This window comes from Mustelus asterias, chromosome 15 (assembly GCF_964213995.1).
Source record: "Mustelus asterias chromosome 15, sMusAst1.hap1.1, whole genome shotgun sequence".
NCBI classification, from domain to species: Eukaryota; Metazoa; Chordata; class Chondrichthyes; order Carcharhiniformes; family Triakidae; genus Mustelus; species Mustelus asterias.
The window spans coordinates 16961022-16981906 of NC_135815.1; the positions used below are offsets into that span (position 1 = coordinate 16961022).

The 20885-nt window shown below is 41.3% G+C and overlaps 1 protein-coding gene across 6 annotated transcripts in view; it reads right to left on the bottom strand.

Annotated features, from left to right (window-relative positions):
• Positions 1-20885, bottom strand: part of birc6 (baculoviral IAP repeat containing 6) — a 219442-nt gene that overhangs the window by 92194 nt on the left and 106363 nt on the right. For all 6 annotated transcript variants that reach the window (XM_078229564.1, XM_078229569.1, XM_078229567.1 and 3 more), the window contains 11 exons: positions 19108-19241; positions 17371-17498; positions 15179-15741; positions 11775-11950; positions 10623-10719; positions 9238-9432; positions 8498-8698; positions 6863-7142; positions 4685-4941; positions 3233-3341; positions 1519-1740 (listed from right to left, as the gene is read on the bottom strand). In XM_078229564.1, the coding sequence (XP_078085690.1) occupies positions 1519-1740; positions 3233-3341; positions 4685-4941; positions 6863-7142; positions 8498-8698; positions 9238-9432; positions 10623-10719; positions 11775-11950; positions 15179-15741; positions 17371-17498; positions 19108-19241 (2362 nt within the window). The remainder of the gene's footprint in view (positions 1-1518; positions 1741-3232; positions 3342-4684; positions 4942-6862; positions 7143-8497; positions 8699-9237; positions 9433-10622; positions 10720-11774; positions 11951-15178; positions 15742-17370; positions 17499-19107; positions 19242-20885) is intronic.

A 20885-nucleotide genomic window follows, 5' to 3' on the forward strand; every position in this document is an offset into this window, starting at 1 on the left:
GTACAGAGAAACAACAGAATACCATGTTTCAGAATGATCCGAGTGCCCTCATACACTAATCACAAAAAGGTTAGCATGCAAGTACAGTATGTTGGTCTTTACTGCATGGGAATGGAGCAAAATGTCAGGAAATCTTGTTGTACCGAACAGGACATTGATGAGACCACAACAGTTTTGGTCTCCTCACTTAAGGAGGAATGTATAGTTTCATTGGAGGCAGTTCAGAGATAATTCACTAGTTTGATTCCTAGGACGAAGAGGTTGTCTTGATTAGGAAATATTAAGCTGTTTAGGCCTATATTCATTGAAGTTTAGATTAAAAATGCTCTTATTGAAACATACAAGATTCTGAATTAACTTGACAGGGTAGATGTCAAGAGGGTGTATCTGCTCATGCTGCAACCTAGAACTAGTGGACATAGTTAAAGACTTGTGTTTATATAGTGCTTTTCACGACCACCAGATGTCTCAAAGCACCCTACAACCAATCAAGAACTTTTTGAATTTATAGTCGCTGTTGTAATGTAGGAAAATGCAGCAGCTAATTTTCACTCCACCAACTCCCACAAACAGCAGCATGATAATGAACAGCTAATCTGCTTCTTTTGATGTTGATTGAACTAGAAACCCTGCACTTCAAGGACAAATGTCTACTAATTCGTTTGTGGTTGACATTGAGGTTTCAGGCTAAGGGCGGAAAGGAGAAGGAACTTCTCCCGAGTGTTACTCTCTACTCTTAATGCAGTAGAAATTGACTCATTAAATATATTCATGGCTGAGTTAGACAGATTTTTGATCGACAAGGCAGTAAGGGCTATGGGCAGCAGGCAGGAAAGTGGAACTGAGGCCATGATCAGACCAACTAAGACCTTACTAAATGATTGAAGCAAGCTCACAAGGGCCGATTGACCGCTCTTGCTCCATTTTTGTTTCTGTCCATACAAGGAAGCTGGGAATCAGAGTTTGAGATTGATATTGATGCCAATGTAGAGCAAGCCATTTACCCGAGACAAAATCCCCCACAAATCCTCTCATCCATCACTCTTTCAGTCATGAAAAGTTTCCAATTTAAATTTAGGATCAGTAGTAAGATATTGGTTGAACCTACAATCCCTCACTGATAAGGAACTTTCTAATATTGACCTTGCTGTTGGGACAGAAGTTTGTTAAGGTTACAAAAAGATCTGGACACAACTTGCCTACCCACAACCTTAAACAGAAAATGGTTCCGAAGAAGACACACTTTGCAGATTACAAAGTTGGCGACTCTCCAATATTTTTCTTTAAAAATTGATTTTACTTCCACTGTATCCATCACCACATCACATCCTCTGGTGACAGATTAACAAGATGTTTCAAGTCTAAAATTCCAAAAGTACCCGATTTTAAACTACTTTTAAATAACCTATAAATCCACATAGAATAATACATATATGAACAGAAATCACTGAAGGGCTGAAAGAAACAATGAACGGTAATCTTGAAACAATGAAATACTTTAGGAAGCACTATACTTACTCAAACAGTTCTCTGTTTAGCAAGCCTGGAAGATCGTACTCGACTGGTAACTCGTAGCTATGCCATAGGACAGCAGCTACACAATGCAAGTGAGAAGGTGATGGCATAAGGAGACCATACTCGCGAGTTACGTTCTCGGAATTTACAGTGGCCATGTGGCCACTTCTCTTTAGTGCAGCCACTCCTGCAGAGTCATAAACCCATTTCAGCAAAGCTTGTATCCTGAAAAAGAAAATATTGTGCATTAGCTCAGTGAACTTGAAAACTAAATGTCAATATATGTTCCTTCCTTAAAAGCTGGAAACTAAAGTACACAACAACAGTTCCCACCGTCAAAATGTCACCCAAGTAGGAAATCAACAACACTCTCCTCATTGTTAACTTGGTAGAAACAGATTAATCGCTGGATTCAAATGAAGTTCCAACCTGATGACAACCAGTAGAATTGGGATACTATTGGTATTAAAGCTACTGGACTAGGAAGGGGAAGGAAACAAAACAGGCAGGATGCTCAGTCATTGCAATCCACTGACCCTTTTGCAAGGAACTTGGACAGCATAGGTAATTTTGGTAGCTCTCCCAGATGAATTAGTTAATCTAAACCAGGTGAGCAAACATACCAAGGACTGAAGTTCAACGTACAGACATTAACTACTTCATTGGCAGAAGAGGGTGGAGCTGGGACGGCAATTGCCCACATTTTCTTTTAGCATCTCAAAAGAGTATTCCTGCTTCTCCTCCAGGTTAAGTAATTTAAAACTAACTTTTTGATATCTTTCTATCGTAAAATTCTGTCAGTACAACTAGACATGGTTGTACAGCTTCAGCCTATTGTACATTACAGGATCTGCGATCTGCATCATGAAACAGCCTACCACCTAAAGCAGGTTGACGTTCTAGCTGCCCAAGAGCAGGTTCCTTGGTGATGAAACTGGTTGAAGCTCAGGGGTAACTCGGGTGCCAGAACATTCAGTTAGAATCTACCCTGCAGTGCTTTCCAGTATTTTATCTTGGAAACAGTTTTTAGTGGCACAATGGTTGAACTGTTGCCTCTCAGTGCCAGGGACCCAGTTCGAATCCCGGCTTCAGTCACTGTGTGTGTGGAGTTCGCACATCCTTCTCATGTCTGCGTGGGTTTCCTCCGGGTGCTCTGGTTTCCTCCCACAGTCCAAAGATGTGCGGGTTAGGTTGATTGGCCATGCTAAATTAACCCTAGTGTCAGGGGGATTAGCAGGGTAAATAAGTGGGGCCTACTGGGATAGGGCCTGGGTGGGATTGTGGTCGGTGCAGACTTGATGGGCCGAATGGCCTCCTTCTGCACTGTAGGGTTTCTATGATTCTATATATGCAGGCTTTATCTGAAAATAACCTTGCTAACTCAATACTGAGCCCAACAGGATATGAAGATAATAAACACACATTATCTACAATTTAAAATGTCAGCAAACATAAGATTGGTCACTATGTTATTTTACAAACAGGCGCTATAAAATCTCACCTGGAAAAGCTGCTGTGGAGTGTTTACATAGCAGTAAAGTGGTAGTAAAAAGACACATCCACTGCATGGCCATTTTGGCGAGATAAATTATCCTTAACACATTTTGCCTGTTGTTAAAAGGCATGGCTTAGACCATTATATTTTAAAATTTCCCAAAGAATAATTTATCCATAGAAAATCAATTCAAATCTTACCCATACAACACTGATACATTACCTGTCTTTAGTACCAGGGTCCTGAGTTGTTCCAAGTTGATACAGAATATCGATTGTTGAATCAGAAGATAGACCATTCAGTCGTCCAAAAAGCAACGGGCTGTTCAAATCTAGACAAACAAAAAGTTGTCAGAATGATCAAAGTTACTTTCCAGAGGGTTGGTTAGTCTGTGGTTTGGAGGTAGGGCCATTGGAAAGCAAAGGAGAAGCAAAAAAAGTGATAACTTCTATCTCTCAGTGCAGGAGATCATCTGACTAAACACCTATTTTGCATTCAGTGGCGACCATTCTAAATTTCTCACAAATTAAATTAAGGAAAAAAGGCAATTTTACCCATGAAGTCCATCTTTCTACCATTACTATTATCGAGTATAGGAGTAAGGATGTCTTTAGAGTATAGAGGTGTAAGGATGCCTTGCTGCAGTTAGAAGTCTAACAACACCAGGTTAAAGTCCAACAGGTTTATTTGGTAGCAAAAGCCACTAGCTTTTGGAACAGGCTGTCCCTTCGTCAGGTGGGTGGGAGTTGACAAAGGACAGCCTGTTCCAAAAGCTAGTGGCTTTTGCTACCAAATAAACCTGTTGGACTTTAACCTGGTGTTGTTAGACTTCTTACTGTGTTTACCCCAGTCCAACGTCGGCATCTCCACATCATTGCTGCAGATATACAGGACCTTGGTGAGGCCATACCTAGAGTATTGTGTGCAGTTTTGGTCTCCTAGTCTGAGGCAGGACATTCCTGCTATTGAGGGAGTCCAGCAAAGGTTCACCACACTGATTCCTGGAATGGCAGGACTGACGTATGAAGAGAGACTGGACCAACGTGGTTTGCACTCACTGGAATTTAGAAGAATGAGAGGGGCCCTCATAGAAACATATAAAATCCTATCGCGACTGGACAGGCTAGATGCAGGAAGACTGTTCCCGATATTGGGAAAGTGCAGAACTAGGGGTCACAGTCTAAGAATAAGGGGTAAGACATTCTGGACTGAGATGAGGAAGAACTTCTTCACTGAGGAACCTGTGGAATTGTCTGTCACAGAAAGCTGTTGGGGCCAGTTTGTCAGATATGTTCAAGAGAGAGCTGGACGTGGCCCTTATGGCTAACGGGATCAAGGAGTATGGAGAGAAAGCACGAGTGGGATACTGAAAGTGCATGATCAACCATGATCATATTGAATGGTGGTGCAAGCTCGAAGGGCCGAATGACCTATTTTCTATTTTTCTAACAGATGCCAAAGCCAACTCCAGATTGTTTCTTACAAGTGTTAAATTAATGAAGCAATCACCAGCTAATTTCTGCTGGCATGGTGAAAAAGAAATTGCCCGTTTCCTCATCTGTCAGTTTTAGTGTCATCTTCACTCATGTCACATATTATAACTGGATTAGTCAAGGAGCTCAATTAACCCGTTTCCACTTCAGTTTAAATAGCACAGATTAAAGTATTTCTTACCTGTTGGGTCAGTGCCTGAAGCAGCACAATTCCTTAGGAGAATATCAATCAGTTTTAGGCCAATCCTGGTCGACTGCAACCCAATCTTTACCAACACAGCTTCAATATTTGGTGAATGCATACCGCAATATGGTGACATCAGCAACGCTGCACAAGTCTGCAGCAGGTTTGCAGTAGGAGCTGCTGCACTGGCCATCATAGCCTCAAGTTCACTTATGTGGGTCAAGCAATGGTGAAGCAGTCGCATCCAACCAATACTGAAAATAGAAGTAAATCATAGAATCATACAGAACAGAAGACAGCTATTCATCCCATTGTAACTGTGCCAAATTCAGTCCAAGAACTTGTAGGATATACAACGGATACTTGGACAAAGTAAAAGGTTCTTTCCCACCAAATCCATTTTCCGTGCTCTCCTCCCACAGCTATTTGCTCCTTGCATGAATCTATTCCCATGAGTGGCAATAGATCAAATATGAGGGCAGATGTAGAGTCCAAGCTGACAACACAACTTTGGATGAGCATCACAGTTGAAGCAGATTCTGTTCTTACCTGATGTCTACAAGCCTGCATACGTTTGCACAGTATTGGACAGAGATTAGATATAGAAACACTAGTTCATTTTTCCCTACTGAAGCTAATTGTAGCATCTCAACCACTTAGTGACTGAGATCAACAACCTTGAGCATGGAATAAGGATTAAACCCAGAGTTTTCCAAGTTGGTATGTGTCCATCCGTCACTGACTTCCAAAACCACCTATGGGCGGCACGGTAGCACAGTGGTTAGCACTGCTGCTTCACAGCTCCAGGGTCCCAGGTTTGATTCCCGGCTCAGGTCACTGTCTGTGTGGAATTTGCACATTCTCCTCGTGTCTGCGTGGGTTTTCTCCGGGTGCTCCGGTTTCCTCCCACAGTCCAAAGATGTGCGGGTTAGGTTGATTGGCCAGGTTAAAAATTGCCCCTTAGAGCGTAGGTTAGAGGGATTAGCAGGTAAATATGTGGGGGTAGGGTCTGGGTGGGATTGTGGTCGGTGCAGACTCGATGGGCCGAATGGCCTCCTTCTGCACTGTAGGGTTTCTATGATTTCTATGACTTCAGAGGATCCACCATCAAACAATGAGTTCTAATATAACTTTAGAGAATCGACATATTTTTGATAAAGTAATAAACTCGATACTTAACATTTGATACACTTATGATGGAAAGATCATATTCTAAACATGCAAAACAATATAACCAATATAGGCTCTAAAAGCAGGCATTTACCCAAGACTTCAGATATTCAACCCATTATGATCTCTAGAATACGTGCATATTTCCAAGTACATTGGTTGGGAGATAGACATTTGTTACAAATATGAGACTTTATAAGGCGGTTATGTTTTAAATTGCCTCTTTTAATTTAAGATAAAACATGGTTATTCTGCCTTGGAATGAAAGAGGGGTTGCAATTGTACTAGAATCTGCCAGGAGACAGGCCCATCTGATTTGGTTGCCATGCAGAAAAAGTCCCAAGCCAAGACCGATTGTGCCAGTTTTCACACCTTGATAAAGCAGAGAGAAAATACTGTTATTGAGTTAGCCCCAAGCAGAATGCTGGTGGGAAATGATTCTCTGTTCAGAGAGATGGAACATGCACAGATTTAGTAACCAAGGAGTCATCAGAGGTGCTTTGCTGCTCAAAAGTGCTGGAAGACAGAGTGAAGCGACATTCAAAAAGGTCTGTCTGATGTGGCAGAGAGAAGGGAGCCAGCTGGAGAAGTCGGGAGGGGTTGAACTTAAATCTACAAGGTTACATAGCTGTTGGGAATGTGTAATATATAAACGGGTCATGAAGTATTTCTAGTTGAGTTAATTAGATAATGGAAAATAGCCTTTGCTTTATATACAGAAAGATATATGCACACATATATGTGGTATGTTAGTGCCTACTATGTTTAGTTCATGTTGGCCACCTTGCCATCTCATGTGACACTGTCTACCCCTATTGTCTGAATTACAGATTACCTTCTCAGACCACTTTTTTGTTTTCCTGACCACCCACATTCCCATATCCCTTTCCAACCTTCTGCATCCGATCTTGCAAAAAACACTCTGACCATAAAATAACTCCTTCTGGACATTTATCGAGCTTTGTTTAGGCATTTATTATTGGTATCATAGCTCCAGCATCTCACCTAGTTTTAGAAACCTGATCTTCAGAGGGCAGGAAAGGGTTATTCACAGTTGCAGAGGAGGTGCTGCCAAAGGCAGTTAGGCCCAGTAGTTTGATCTGCGATAGGCCAAGTGTGCTGGCATCCCGTGGGCGGTGCAGTCGAAGGCAGACAGCTGATGCCACCTCAGCTTTGACCAGCTGTATTTTAATATAGGTTAGTCCACTGGTAATAACTGGAGTCGAAAGGGGCAGCATGTTCACTCCATCTGCACTGATCTCAACTGATACTGAAGAAGGACAAGCTGCAAGAAAGAAAGTGGGTTAAATATAATGTTCGAACAATTGACTAGTTGCATAACCTGAAGGGTTAATTTTTATTCAATGTGCACTCAGTTATTACACAAAATTGCTTTCAGTTAGGGGTTGATTAGCATCATTATGTCCCACATCACCAAGTATTCTCTAATAAAGACATTATTAAATGATCAGAATTGTAACAATTCCTAGTTCAAAATGTAAATCACATTTTTTTTCTTTGGAATCGGAACACCATTGACAAGGTCAGCATTTATTGCCCATTCCTAAATGTCCTCAAGAAGGTGATGGTGAGCACCTGCCTTGAACCACCACAGTCATCTGGTGTAGAACAGTACCGTTAGAAAGGGGGTTCTAGGTTTTGGACCAAGCAACATTGAAGGAATGGGATATAGTTCCAAGTTAGTATCTCGTACAACAAATTGGTGCAGTGTATCTTGTAGGCAGTACACACTGCAGCCACTGTGCATCAGTATTGGAGGGAGTCAACGTGTAATATGCCAGTCAAGTGGGTTGCTTTGTCCTGGACGATGTCTTGATTTTTATTTGAACTGTGCTCATCTTCCAGGCAAGTGGAGAATATTCCATCAAACCCCTGACTGGTGCCTTGTAGACATATTTCAGGGAATCACAAGGCCTGTAAAATTCTTGGCCTCTGGCCCGTTCTACTGGCCACTGTATTTGTATGGCTGATCCAGTTAAGTTTCTGATCAATGGTAACTCCCACGACACTTAGCACTTCAGTGGCAAGTAACATTCATACTACAGCTCAGCCTAAGCTTGAATGTTGTCCAGGTCTTGCTGCATGCGGGCATGGACTGCTTATGTTTCCGAGGAGTTGTGAATGGTGCTGAACACACTGCAATATCAGCGAACATCTCCACTTCTAACCTTATACGGTGAAAGTGGTCATTGATGAAGATGGATGAGTGGGCCGAGAACACTATCTGCATCACTTCTTTAAGGCTAGAAAATAACTCATTTTTGTTACTCATCTTTATGGCCTTCTTAAGCAGAGCCTAAATCACAGTAATAATTTCTACTGTAATAGTTTGTGGCAAATTTCGGGTCTGTACTAGATGTTCCATGGCTTAGCATAACCGTACATTCCTATAAACAAACTCGATCGGAACCCAAGAACTGCATAGTACACAGTGCCCTTCAGTGTGCTGAATTCCATGGTGTCATGCCAGCATGGTATCACGTGCTGCTCTTGCAAGAAAAAGAATGGTACTAACCGTCTAGCCCCCCCGACCTCTGTGGACAGAACACCTTGGACAGCAACCAGTAGACTAAATGTTTACTCTAATCACCACAAAACCTCAATACTGAATATACTTACTAGCTAGTGATGCAAGGTGAGGCTGAATATGTATCTCCTTCAGTAGCACCGCAGCTGGCAGGTGAATAGTGAGGTCACACCATGCTTCTTCTGGTAAGAAGATATATGACCAGGCTGCAGATCTGGCTCTGCGATGGGGTGGTGTGGCCTGAAGCAGTACTTCGGCTGGCTGAGCTGTTGGGCTACTAGAAGTTATTGTACCTGCAATTTAAAAAAAACTAATATAAAAGGCAGACTTTTTTCTTTTACATAGTTAACTGAAAGGTTTCTTCACGTTTCATTGCAGTCCATTGAAACACGTAAAAACGTCATTGTTTCAAAAACTGGCAACAATATTGGATACCTGCATGGTATGGTCCTTCAGTTTGTTAGTGCAAAATTAAAATTAAAATTTACACAATGGGCGGCATGGTAGCACAGTGGTTGACACTATTGCTTCACAGCGCCAGGGAACCGGGTTTGATTCCCCAGCTTGGGTCACTGTGTGGAGTTTGCACGTTCTCCCCGCGTCTGCGTGGGTTTCCTCCAGGTTCTCCGGTTTCCTCCCACATTCTGAAAGACGTGCTGGTTAGGTGCATTGACCCGAACAGGCGCCAGACTGTGGCAACTAGGGGAATTTCACAGTAACTTCATTGCAGTGTTAATGTAAGCCTTACTTGTGACTAATAAATGAACTTTAACTTTGGATTAAATTGCATTTAATCAGAGAATCAGTGAAACACAAGCTGGGCATCACATACCCAATGGGGCGAAGTTATGAAGTCCTTCTGCATTGTCTGGCTCCGAGGCTAATACTCTAGCCTTCATGTTTCCGTCAATTGTCTTACCAGGCCCACAGTCAAGAAACTTCATTATGGTAGATACCATACTCCGTGCTGTATTAACAATTGCTCGTGTGCTTGTTACCATGTTATTGCAGATAAGCTGGACGCCCCCTAAAAAAAAGTGAAATATTGAATTAGTCCAATCCTATCCAGCAGGGCAATGCCACACGAAAAAGTAATAATGAATTGGTTAATATGTTAATGTTATGTCTTTTGTCAACGAATAAACAAGTTAGCACAGAATGGTTGGTAAAGTGGGCGAAAGAAATTCCCTGCCCTTCTTTGAATATTGCACAACATTTTTAATGTCTACCTGAAAAAGCAGCTGAACTTTCATTAAATATCTTAACTAAAGGAAGGTGGCAATCAGCTGCTAGGCTAGAGCGTCAGCCTAGATTATGAACTTGTATCGAGTTTGATGCTACGGACTTCCACTTGGAAAGAACTGTGCTTCGACCCCATCTGGTGTTAGTGCATTCAGTTCTGGGCAGTGCACCACGACCGTGGAAAGTGTCACAATGCAGGTTCACTAGATTGATACTAGAACAAAGGGGTCAAATTAAGAGAATGTGAGAATTTCCTAACCAAGCGAGGATAATCTCAAAATCAGTCTTACTGATCAACATGATTTTGGGGAGCGATGACAGAAAGGGTAGTAGAAATCTGGAACTCTCCTTTATAAAAAGCTATTCAGAAACTGCCTATTGAAAATTTCAAAACGGTTGTTAGATAAGGGCTCCAGAACCAAGGTGGGTAGATGGAGGCAAGATACAGGTGAGCCATAATCTGACTGAATGGCAGAATGGGTTCAAGGGGAGGCAATGGCCTAGTTCTGGGGACCTGGGTTCGAATCCCACCATGGCAGATGGTGGAATTTGAATTCAATAAAAAATATTTGGAATTAAGAATCTACTGATGATCGTGAAACTATTGTCGATTGTTGGAAAAACCGATTTGGTTCACTAATGTCCTTTAGGGAAGGAAATCTGCAGTTCTTATCTGGTTTGGCCTATATGTGTCTCCAGAGCCACAGCAACGTGGTTGACTCTCAACTGTCCTCGGGCAACTAGGGATGGGCAATAAATGTTGGCCAGCCAGCAACTCCCATGTCCCGTGAATGAATTTTTTTAAATGGCCTACTCCTACTAAACGAGGCTGACACAAAACATTGAATATTTTTCCAGACTGTCTCTAAATAATTTCAAACACAGGGAATCAAATGGGATAGACACCTGAACCACATTTGAAACTATGACCTATTATTTTCTACTGAAAAAATTCCATTCTTACAAATCACCTACCCATGTCATGGAAAGCTTTTAGTGCTTCAGTCGAATCCAACACTCGCAAAATAAACCACAGTAGTGGTTCAGATAACTGACACGTTGAAAGTGAACCCTAAAAGATTAAAGGATATTACAAAGAAATTACTGAAAAGTGAAAAAACAGAATGTAGTCCTCATTAACACATTATGGTTGATATGTAGTGGTTCTCTGCTGAGAAAATAGAACTGTTCACCTTCCCTACTACTAGAGTTCGTTAAGTTTCTGCCAGTAAGTGTGGAAAAATGCAGGACAAAAGGGCAGTAATATGCTGCTTGGCATTAATTGCAAGCTATTTAAAACACAATGTGCACTCCCTATGCCTACAATAAACACTTGAACAGTTTCATTTCAAAAGGAAAACCTGATGAAACTCTGAACGCCACCTGCAAAATTCTGAGATTACTTTCAGTGAGTTGACGACACAATCATCTTCAGATCAACATGACAATCCCACTCCAATTTTCCCCCTCTCTCATCTTGATGGCTCTAATTTTTGCTGCAATGTTTTCATCAATGTCAATAAATAGGTTCTCCTCACACACACACACACACCCCCCCCCCCCCCCCGCCCCTTTCACTCAAAGTGCCTTGGCTAAATACAGTAGCCAGCTGTCTCTAGCAGAGATCAGCAACCTGGTGGAAAAAGTGTTTTCAAGGCCGTGAAATGCTGAAACATGGATTTGTGTCCACAATGCACCATCCTCACTGGTGAGAGACCAGATTCAGATCAGGGTCGAATGGTGGGTTGGGGATCAGAAAAAAATAAAGCAGAGGAGGCAGGAATGTTAAACATAGGCTGCCCCTGAGCACCATGCAGCAGGCAGTCTGAATCACACCAGCAGTTCTGGGCACTGTAGCCACTCAGTGTGAATGAGAGGGAGATCAGAAAATGAAGCAATGTAGGACCAAGTGCCACCTAATGTATTTACTCAGAAATGTTTATCTTCAGTAAATGGAGCAAATCATTAGATGACAGTCCTGAGTTGTTCACGTGGCAAATACATGATGAATATAACACAGGCCTGTGCTCTCTCAATCTGTTAATATAATTTTCACCAAGTATTTTAGAAATATGATACAACAGCATATTTGATCAAGACTGCAGACATGAAGAATAATTCAATTACCTGTCTTCCCATATATCCACAGGCCATATATGTGAGAATTGGTTGCAACATGACCTGTACTGAAGTGGCTTTTTTGCTCAGTGTAGTCAGAATGCTGAAGAGACCATCACCAACTGAAATTGCATCTAAACCACTGTGGAAGTTCTCATGTTTAGTAAGATGTAATCCACTTGCACCTGATCAGGGAATAAAAGCCATATGCATCACTGTTAGCTTCTGCAGTTTTTGAGGGGCAGAATTTATGCAAATATTAAATAAATTAACATATTTCACCAATTCTAATCATTATGATTTGTGCAACTTAATATTTTCTCTACATATCAAGGTATTTAAAATAAAACTGTGTTAATTAACCTTTGTGTAAAGAACAACCTACAAATTTGTATTTAAAACCTGCTCCTTTATTTTAAAAGAAATTCAATTTCCATTTCCAGGGTCACTCATATTTGGCTGAATTTAAGCTCTGCGTAGTAAGTGTCCTCAGTCTTTTCAATGAATTGCTGTTCCATCCTCTATAAGAACAATATTCTTATCCTAAATGCTCTTCCTGTTGCCACACCTCTTTACCCACCGCTCCACTTTGTTCAATCTCTTATTTAATTTGTCAAATGTTGACATGGTGACTAAAAATGACTAACTTCTTTAAACAGCCTTACAAGCTCATGCAACAAGGTTCTCCTGCGCTCTGTTCTACATGTGGAGATGCCGGCCTTGGACTGGGGTAAGCACACTAAGACTTGGGTTCATGTCACACTATCTGTAGCCCCCATGACTTGCCTGGGCTTGCAAAATCTCACTAACTGTCCTGATTTGAGACTATTCACACCTCTTTAACCTGTGCTTAACACTCTCTCCACTCGCATTGTCTGTTCCTGTAAAGACTTGATTACGTAAAGACTCACATTCCAACCATTATCTTGTACATTGAGTCGGTGTCTATGTATGCCCTGTTTGTGAACACAACTCTTCACTCACCTGAAGAAGGAGCAACGCTCTGAAAGCCCGTGCTACCAAGTAAACCTGTTGGATTTTAACCTGGTGTTGTGAGACTTCTTACTCTGTTCTGAATCACAGACTCCCAGGGTGGAATTTTCCCATCCCGCCCACCATGGGAATCGCAGCGGGCAGGGTCGGACCATGCAAAGACCCGTTGACCTCGGGTGGGGTTTTCTGGTCTTGGGGGCGAGCACGGCCAGAAAATCCCACCCCACTCTTATATTTTTGATCCATCATTCTAGATAACTTAGCCACTGTTCCTATATACCATGTAGAATCTGTCAATTTTAAGATACAATCAAATCACCCTACAACTTTATTTTGGATTTCCAACTTTAGCAGTATTCTGCTTTTGCCATCTATAATTTTTGTCTTAAAGAAAACAGGCTGCAATTTCTCAATCATTTCATCATATTTGTATTTCCCCATTCCAGGCGGCATCCCAGTAATTCAGTGTTATACCCTCGGTTTCATAATAATAATAAGAACATAATAAGAAATAGGAGCAGGAGTAGGCCATCTAGCCCCTCGAGCCTGCCCCGCCATTCAATAAGATCATGGCTGATCTGACGTGGATCAGTACCACTTACCCGCCTGATCCCCATAACCCTTAATTCCCTTACCGATCAGGAATCCATCCATCCGCGCTTTAAACATATTCAGCGAGGTAGCCTCCACCACCTCAGTGGGCAGAGAATTCCAGAGATTCACCACCCTCTGGGAGAAGAAGTTCCTCCTCAACTCTGTCTTAAACCGACCCCCCTTTATTTTGAGGCTGTGTCCTCTAGTTTTAACTTCCTTACTAAGTGGAAAGAATCTCTCCGCCTCCACCCTATCCAGCCCCCGCATTATCTTATAAGTCTCCATAAGATCCCCCCTCATCCTTCTAAACTCCAACGAGTACAAACCCAATCTCCTCAGCCTCTCCTCATAATCCAAACCCCTCATCTCCGGTATCAACCTGGTGAACCTTCTCTGCACTCCCTCCAATGCCAATATATCCTTCCTCATATAAGGGGACCAATACTGCACACAGTATTCCAGCTGCGGCCTCACCAATGCCCTGTACAGGTGCATCAAGACATCCCTGCTTTTATATTCTATCCCCCTCGCGATATAGGCCAACATCCCATTTGCCTTCTTGATCACCTGTTGTACCTGCAGACTGGGCTTTTGCGTCTCATGCACAAGGACCCCCAGGTCCCTTTGCACGGTAGGATGTTTTAGTTTGTTTCCATTGAGATAGTAATCCCATTTGTTATTATTTCCTCCAAAGTGTATAACCTCGCATTTCTCAACGTTATACTCCATTTGCCATATCCTCGCCCACTCACTCAGCCTGTCCAAATCTCTCTGCAGATCTTCTCCGTCCTCCACACGATTCACTTTTCCACTTATCTTTGTGTCGTCTGCAAACTTCGTTACCCTACACTCCGTCCCCTCCTCCAGATCATCTATATAAATGGTAAACAGTTGCGGCCCGAGTACCGATCCCTGCGGCACGCCACTAGTTACCTTCCTCCAACCGGAAAAACACCCATTTATTCCGACTCTTTGCTTCCTGTCGGATAGCCAGTCCCCAATCCACTTTAACACACTACCCCCAACTCCTCAGAATCCTTCCAAAACTGCACATGTTAACACCCAGCTGGAGCACGAAGGCTTTATATAGATTTACCATTATATTCAACTTCCATGTTCCAAACTTCAATATATAACAAGAGTATTTCATTAAAATACGGTGTGGCACAGTAGTTAGCACTGCTGCCTCTCAGCTCCAGGGACCTGCATTCAATTCCTGGCTTGGATCACCATCTATGTGGAGTTTGCACGTTCTTCCCGTGTCGGTGTGGGTTTCCTCCGGGTGTCTCCCACAGGCCAAATATGTGCGGGTTAGGTGCATTGACCATGCTAAATTGCCCCTTAGTGCCTTGGGATGCGTAGGTTAGAAGGGTAAATATGTGGGGTTACAGGGATAGGGTCCAGATGGGATGGTGGTCGGTGCGGACTTGATGGGCCAAATGGCCTCTTTCTGCACTGTAGAGTTTCTATTATTTCTTTGTATGACTAACTTTTTAAAATAGCCTTATTCATCTGGGTGTTGCTTTTAATATCATGTGCCTGAATCCCACATCACTCATTTGCAAAAGCTTTTTATTTTTTTCATCAAAATTTACCACCTCACGTTTACTGAAATTCCCTCAGTCACTTCAGTGTTTATACCATCACCTTATCCATATCCCTTTAAAGTTTCTGAGGGTCAAGGGAAATTGTAATTTGAATTCCCAGTCGTGAACACCTCAACCACCAAAGTTTAAGGCCATGCTAATTATCTCTATTTATCTCAGATTCCACCTCAACAGAAACTTCCCATCAAAGTTCAATCCAACAGAAATATGAACACCTACCGATTATCATCGCCATAGCGTTGCTATTGCACTGGCCCAAAGCTGAAAGAATCTGGCTCATGATTTGCTGATTTCCCAGTACCAAGTCGGCAATGCAAGTTGTTGCTCCCTGTGTAAAAGAGGTGTTTGCGTTCCCATCTTTACTGCCAGAGACCTTTTCTTCATCAGACACGCTATCTGAGGCACTACTGGCAACAGGCATTCTGGCACTATACTCTCGGTTACTTGAAAGGGGCAACTGCACCAAAATATTAACCAGCTTCAGCAGATCAAACATGAGTTGATCCCTCGTCGTCTCCCCACATACTGCTTTCGCATCACCTGGACGGATGATATTTGCAAACAATCCACCAAAACAGGCACGGGCACCAACTGAACTGTCAGAGCCGCTTCGTGATATCACCTTGTCCGAGCAGGTGATGTAATGATGCACCAGGAAAGTCACTGATTCGATGACGGCAGAGATTGCGCTGACAGAAACAGATTCAAAGTTTTGCTCCAGTGTAAACTCCAGGAGTTTGACTTGTGCATCGAGTGGTCCTTGCCCAGTTTGGAATGGGCCTCTGGAGAACATAAGTTTTAATCATTTTTTAAAATTACAAATCATATCACAATTTTTTAAACTGACATGTGCGATACTTTATACAATACTAAAATTAAATCAATATTTTAAACCAGTCCAAAAATGTGCAAATTAGGTGGAGTGGCCATACTGAATTGTCTCTTTATGTAGATTAGGGGATTAGCGGGATAAAACGCATGGGGTTATGGGGATAGGGCACAGAGCCAAATGGCCTCTTTCAACTCTGTTGGGATTCAATGATTCCATGAAGTTCTGCAGCCAAACACATTTACTTTGTCAGCATGGCGAAGTAAAAGCACTACCTCCTCCAAGTCAGAAGATTGAGAGTTCAAGCATGATCCAGAGATTTCAGCTGGTCCTCAAATGTTGTATTGTTGAAGGTGTCATCTCCTGATCAGGCACAAAAACTGAGGACTCATCTCTTCAGGTGTCACGTTATTCAAAGTGCAAGGTATTTTTAAAATTGCAGCGTCGCTTAACCTGGATGTAATGTAGGTCAGCGAGTAGAGAAGTAAAGGGTGAACAGGGCTTGGTTTAAGAAAGGACAAGGGCTGCAGAGTTTTGGATAACCTCAAGTTTACAGAAGATGGAATGTGGGAGACTGGTCAGGAGTGCATTGGGATGGTCTAGCTTGGACATAAAGGCATGGGGTGAGACTTTCAGCAGATGGGCAGAGTCGGATGCTGTTACGAATGTGAAAAGGCGGTCTTAGTTACAGCACAGATATTTGTTGGAAGCTTATCATAGGGTCAAATGTAGCAATTTAGAAGTGGACACTGTCACCTAGTAAAAACATTCCCTTTTCATTTTGCCTCAGCAGAAAATATCACTGAGGTCACTACATCAGCAACAACTGGGGAACAAAAGAGAATAGATATTACATCTGAAATATGGTGAAAGTAGCACAGTAAAAATTGCAGTAAAATGTTTCAAGGTTATATGCAAAATTACTTCAAGCACACAGGGAAAACTTTTCAAATCACTAAATGAACGTTTAATCACTGTTTTAGAGTAAATTCATTTTAACCAAACATCAGCTTTTGTTAACAGCACTAGTATCAGCCTTGGCTTAGCGGCTGCACTTTCACCTAAGTCACTATGCCACACTAAGTTCACAGACATGAGTACATAAAGGACACAAACACTCACTGCAGTACTGAGAGTGTGCTGCATTGTCAAAGGTGCTTTCCTTTGACTTTGAGGCTTTCATCCGTTCCTCAGATGGATATTTTAAAAATCCCATGGGGTTATTTGAAGAGCAGAGAGTTCTTCTTAATGCCCTGGGTCAGTATTTATTACTCAACCAACATGACTAAAATAGATTATCTAATCATTTATCTCATTATTGTTTGAGACTTTTTTTTTTGCTGTGCACAAACTGGCTGCTGCTTTTTCTACACTGTAACAATGACTATTGTCACAAAAAATACATAATGGGCTGATTAGCACTTGGGGATAGCCTGAAGTCATGACAAGTGTTACATAAATGCAAGTTATTTCTTGATTTATCTACTGTGGTTGAAATCAGAGAAAGATCTTTTTGAAAAAAGTCAGCAATAACATCAAATCTTAAAATCTCAAGAGAGATTTTCAGCAAGAAGTTTGTTACCTTTCAGTCGAAAGTATATGGATAAGCTTCAACAGGAATTCACTGAACATCTGAGGATTGGTTGAAGAGAGGTGCACCTGGAGGCGTGTGAGAAACTCTTGCATTGCTTGAGTAGCTGTTGGTCCAACCTGAAAAGCAAAAGAGAGACTAAACCTTTCTGTTAAATGTAATTTGAAATGTCATTACATTTATATTCCAGAGCCACATCTACAAAAGTCAAATTAAATATACGCCATAGATGAAGATCATGGTATGGAATGTACCGCTATGTTCAATATCAACAATTCATGGGTTCAATTCCCAGATTCTCAGAAGTGCGGATAATGGCAAATAGTCATGGCAAGGTCTGGGAGCTGGTGAGGTGAAGGGGAGATAGGAAACCAGCCACTGTTTCTTCTCCAGACTGCATCCAACAATTCCTACTGGAAAGTGAGCTAGTGTGCAATGTTAGGATCAAGCTTGGTTTTAAGTCTTCCACAAATAACCTGTCGACACTTACGGCCTTCACTCACAATGAAAGAATATCACTTATTCTATCCATTATCCAACTTCAGTTTGGAGTCAACGGTTTCAGGAAGATGGGGAGGAGGGAGAATGAGAGAAATATCCAGAGAAAATGGGCAACAAAGAATTCCATCCTTCAGTTTTGGCCTACCCTGCTTTTCCTTCAGTGCTCTGTCCATGCAGTGAGCACCATCTTCCCAAAGAGGGCGCTCTTCTCAAATTTTGCAGCATTTTAAAAGGCATTGGATGCTCATTATGACTTCTTTGATTATTTAGAAGTGAACAATTTGTGGTATCTAGGTGTCAAACTAATTTTGAGGATCCACTCAAAATATTATGGCTTATTATAGGTTATGTGGTTGAAATCATTTGAACACAACCTGCAGAGGCAAGATCTCCACTGAAACCAAGAAAACTGCAAGCTTTACTGATGTACATTATGGCATGCTCACCGAGTGAGGGAGGTTGCAAAAACAAGTCTTCAGTGTCAGAATAACTGCAATTCACACCAAATGTTGTGGCAACAGTTCAATTTAGAAAAACACTAATTTTTGGGGGAAAACATAAGCAGGACTTAGATTTTTTTTTACTTGATCTACTAATGGAATTTAAAAAATATTAATCATTGCCATAAAAGGCATTGCAAGAGAATGTCCTGGACCAACCAAGAACATAAGGCAGTGGAAACACTTGTTTATTTGGCAGCTTAGATTCATGGAATCCCGACAGTGCAGAAGGAGGTTGGACGAGAGGCAAACCAGAATAAATTGATAAAAGCAAAATACTGCGGTTGCTGGAATCTGAAACAAAAACAGAAAATGCTGGAGAATCTCAGCAAGTCTGACAGCATCTGTGGGGAGAGAATAGAGCCAGTGTTCAGTCTAGATGACCCTTCGTCAGCCAACCTCAGAACAGCATTGAAGAAAATCTGTGGTCAGGTCAACTGCCTGAGCCAAAATCCCAAGAATCAGGAAAGAGAAAGAACTTAGTTTCACAAGAAAAAGACCAAAACGTATGAACAAAGCCAAGTTAAAAGAAATTTAAAGGTGAACTAGACAAACAGCTGGGCAGAAATTCAACAATAGAGAGAATAAATTATTCAACAATTGTCCCAAGGCCACTTGAATACTCAAGCAGATCACAGAGATTTTGGACAAAGTAAAAGCAAGAACAATGCCTTGAAATATAGATTTTTTAAAAAACAAATTTCATAAACTATAATAAATCAAGTACCTGAGGGCTGTGTTGACAAGTGCCATGAGGGCTGGTTCCTGAGAAGAATCTCACTAATACATGAATCATGTTTGGATCAGACACCATCACTTGCGCTGTGTTTTCTTGTAATACCATACTATTGCTTGGAACAACTGAAAGAGAAATCGAGGCTCTGATAAAGTTGTTATTGACATTGTCTTCTTTAAAAATAAGGTAAGTATCTCAATCCAATTTATATTTTATAAATGCTTTACTTCAGGAACTGAAATTACATTTAGTTGAACTCATCACAAGTTAAAACTGAAATTCAGTACATAGACATGTATTTAATAAAATAATGCAAATATTTCCCACAGGTTTAAATTTGACGTTTATAAATTCAACTCCATTCTAATTTGCCGAAAAGTAAACAATCTATTGCAGATACTTGTAACCCAAATTGGGTTAAAATCAACTCTGAAAACCCTGAAATGATAAAAATTTCCTGTTTGAAAAGATCAAATTTAACTTTCAGTGACCACCAGGGAAAACATTTAGATTTGGTATTTCATTTGGCCCCAATTGGTACACTGTACCTCCCCTGCATACCATTCAAAAGAACAACTCTTTCCACTGGTCAAGATTTCAACTTCTGTCACAATTTCTATAATCATGCCCTTTGTTTCTCCATCTTGTCCCTTCTTTTGTACTGGTCACTGTCCTGTCATTCGTATAGATGTTTGCCTTAACCTGTGCTGCGGTTTTGGCACAGCACGTTTTGTATATTTATTAAGGCATGATTTGTTTAACTGTGCTGGGTTTAGAGACATCTGCACAGGAACAGGGAGGAAACCCTCCCTGCTCTCCTTTCAGGCATTGCTTTTTGAATAGTTTCATTATGGCACTGGAGATTGCACTACTTGTATTTTCTGAGTGGGAGGCAATGGTGTAGTGGCATTGTCACTAGACTAGTAATCCAGAGATACAGGGTAATGATACAGATACTGGGTTCAAATCCCACCATAGGAGATGGTGAAATCTAAATTAATTTTTTTTAAAATCTGGAATTAAAAATCTAATGATGACCATGAAGATAGTGTTGACTTCTGGTTTACTACTGTCCTTTCGGGAAGGAAATCTGCAGCCCCCATCTGGTCTGGCCTACAAATGATTACAGAGCCACAGCTTAAATGCCCTCTGAAATGGTTTAACAAGACACTCAGATCAAGGACGACTAGGGATGGGCAAAAAATGCTGGCCCAACCAGCAATGCTCACATCCCAGGAGTGAATAATAAATAAATTTCTCTATTCTTTTATTTGTATAGAATTAGAAGTCAAAGGGAATCTACTCATCAGAAATCCTCCACTCTCCTTGCCTTAGCTTGCTCAATTTGCCCCCATCTGATTTGAGCACCTTCTCAATTTTCTTTTCAGCGATCATTCAAAAGCTGAGGCCTCAGTTTTAATATCACATTAACTTTTAATACATTTTATCACAGATTACAAAAGGTGCTTAAAAATACGTATTCTGAACATGTAGGTTTCCAGGCTCATATCCATAATTTAATGAGTTGGAACACCCACTTATGCAATGTAAATTAGTTAAAATATATTAAAAGATTAAAAGGATCTTTTTGTGATTATGCTAAATAATTTCTTCTTACTGCTAACCAGGGGAAATCCACCATATATCATAAACCTTCATGATCTTGAAGGCCTCTATCGGGTCACCTCTGAAGCTTCTTAGCACTAACCCTTCCAATCTCTCATCACAAAGGTCACGCTAACATTAATGAACGTACACCACACTTTTTT